The following is a 939-nucleotide window of genomic DNA, read 5'->3' on the forward strand; positions in this document are numbered from 1 at the left end:
TTGAAGCTTTAAAAAGAAAAGAAATTGATGTTTAATTCTCTGTGGCTTATTTTAATAATTATTTATGATTGTGAGTATACTGATGTGACATTAGACATGTAGCTTAACCTCATAATTCTCCTACTACTTTGCCTTTCTTATAAATATACATGGGCAAAATAAATAATACATCAAATTAAATTATGTCTATAAATGAACATATGTATATATTTTTCAAAGCACAGACACTTTGCCTATATTTTTGCCTTCATTATTCTAACCCCTTTGAGAAAGTTACTTAATGTAATTATCTTGTGTCATCCACCTTTTCTTTTTTTTATTCTTGTCAGGAAGACCCACTACATTAACTGAGACAATGGGGAAAGCTGACATATGGCTTATTCGAAACTCCTGGAATTTTCAGTTTCCACATCCACTGTTACCAAATGTTGATTTTGTTGGAGGACTCCACTGCAAACCTGCCAAACCCCTACCTAAGGTAAACATACTGTCATTGGTTTTATTTTGTTGGCTTTGAATTTTCAGTAGAAATGATTCTACAATCTTCATTCAGTGTGTCTGACTTACACTGAAAGAAAGATGGGAGGTAGGTGGGGTAAAGCAGATACCAATTAGAATTCATGTACATAGTGATACCATCACATGTATGTGAGTTTTATGAGTACTACTAATAGAGGGGAATACTAAGGAGACTTCAAAAATAGAGTTGGTTAAATTAAAGTCTTCATTATTTAACACCTAAGAAGGTATTGATCATTCGTTCAAATAATATTTACAAAGGGTTTAGCACAAAACACAGGTAAGGGCAGAATTTTCAGTGAAAAAAATGAACACAGTTTCTGTACCCACATACCTTCCATTCTACTTCAAAAGATAGAATATGCGCAAGTAATAAAAATTATATAAAATCTATTATCTCAAGGAAAAACCCAATGACAA

At 32.1% G+C, this 939-nt stretch overlaps 2 protein-coding genes and 1 pseudogene across 5 annotated transcripts in view; 2 read left to right on the plus strand and 1 right to left on the minus strand.

Moving 5' to 3' along the window:
* Positions 1 to 939, minus strand: part of LOC105501230 (UDP-glucuronosyltransferase 2B9) — a 476,097-nt gene that overhangs the window by 284,492 nt on the left and 190,666 nt on the right. The window lies entirely within an intron of this gene.
* The window catches only part of LOC105501233, a 97,960-nt pseudogene that overhangs the window by 77,326 nt on the left and 19,695 nt on the right, over positions 1 to 939 (plus strand).
* The window catches only part of LOC105501344 (UDP-glucuronosyltransferase 2B9-like), a 24,300-nt gene that overhangs the window by 10,031 nt on the left and 13,330 nt on the right, over positions 1 to 939 (plus strand). Inside the window, exon 3 of the mRNA XM_011927238.1 lies at positions 304 to 478. Coding sequence (XP_011782628.1) covers positions 304 to 478 — 175 coding nt within the window. The remainder of the gene's footprint in view (positions 1 to 303; positions 479 to 939) is intronic.

The sequence above is a fragment of the Colobus angolensis genome, unplaced genomic scaffold (genome assembly GCF_000951035.1).
Source record: "Colobus angolensis palliatus isolate OR3802 unplaced genomic scaffold, Cang.pa_1.0 Scaffold70, whole genome shotgun sequence".
Lineage (NCBI taxonomy): Eukaryota > Metazoa > Chordata > Mammalia > Primates > Cercopithecidae > Colobus > Colobus angolensis.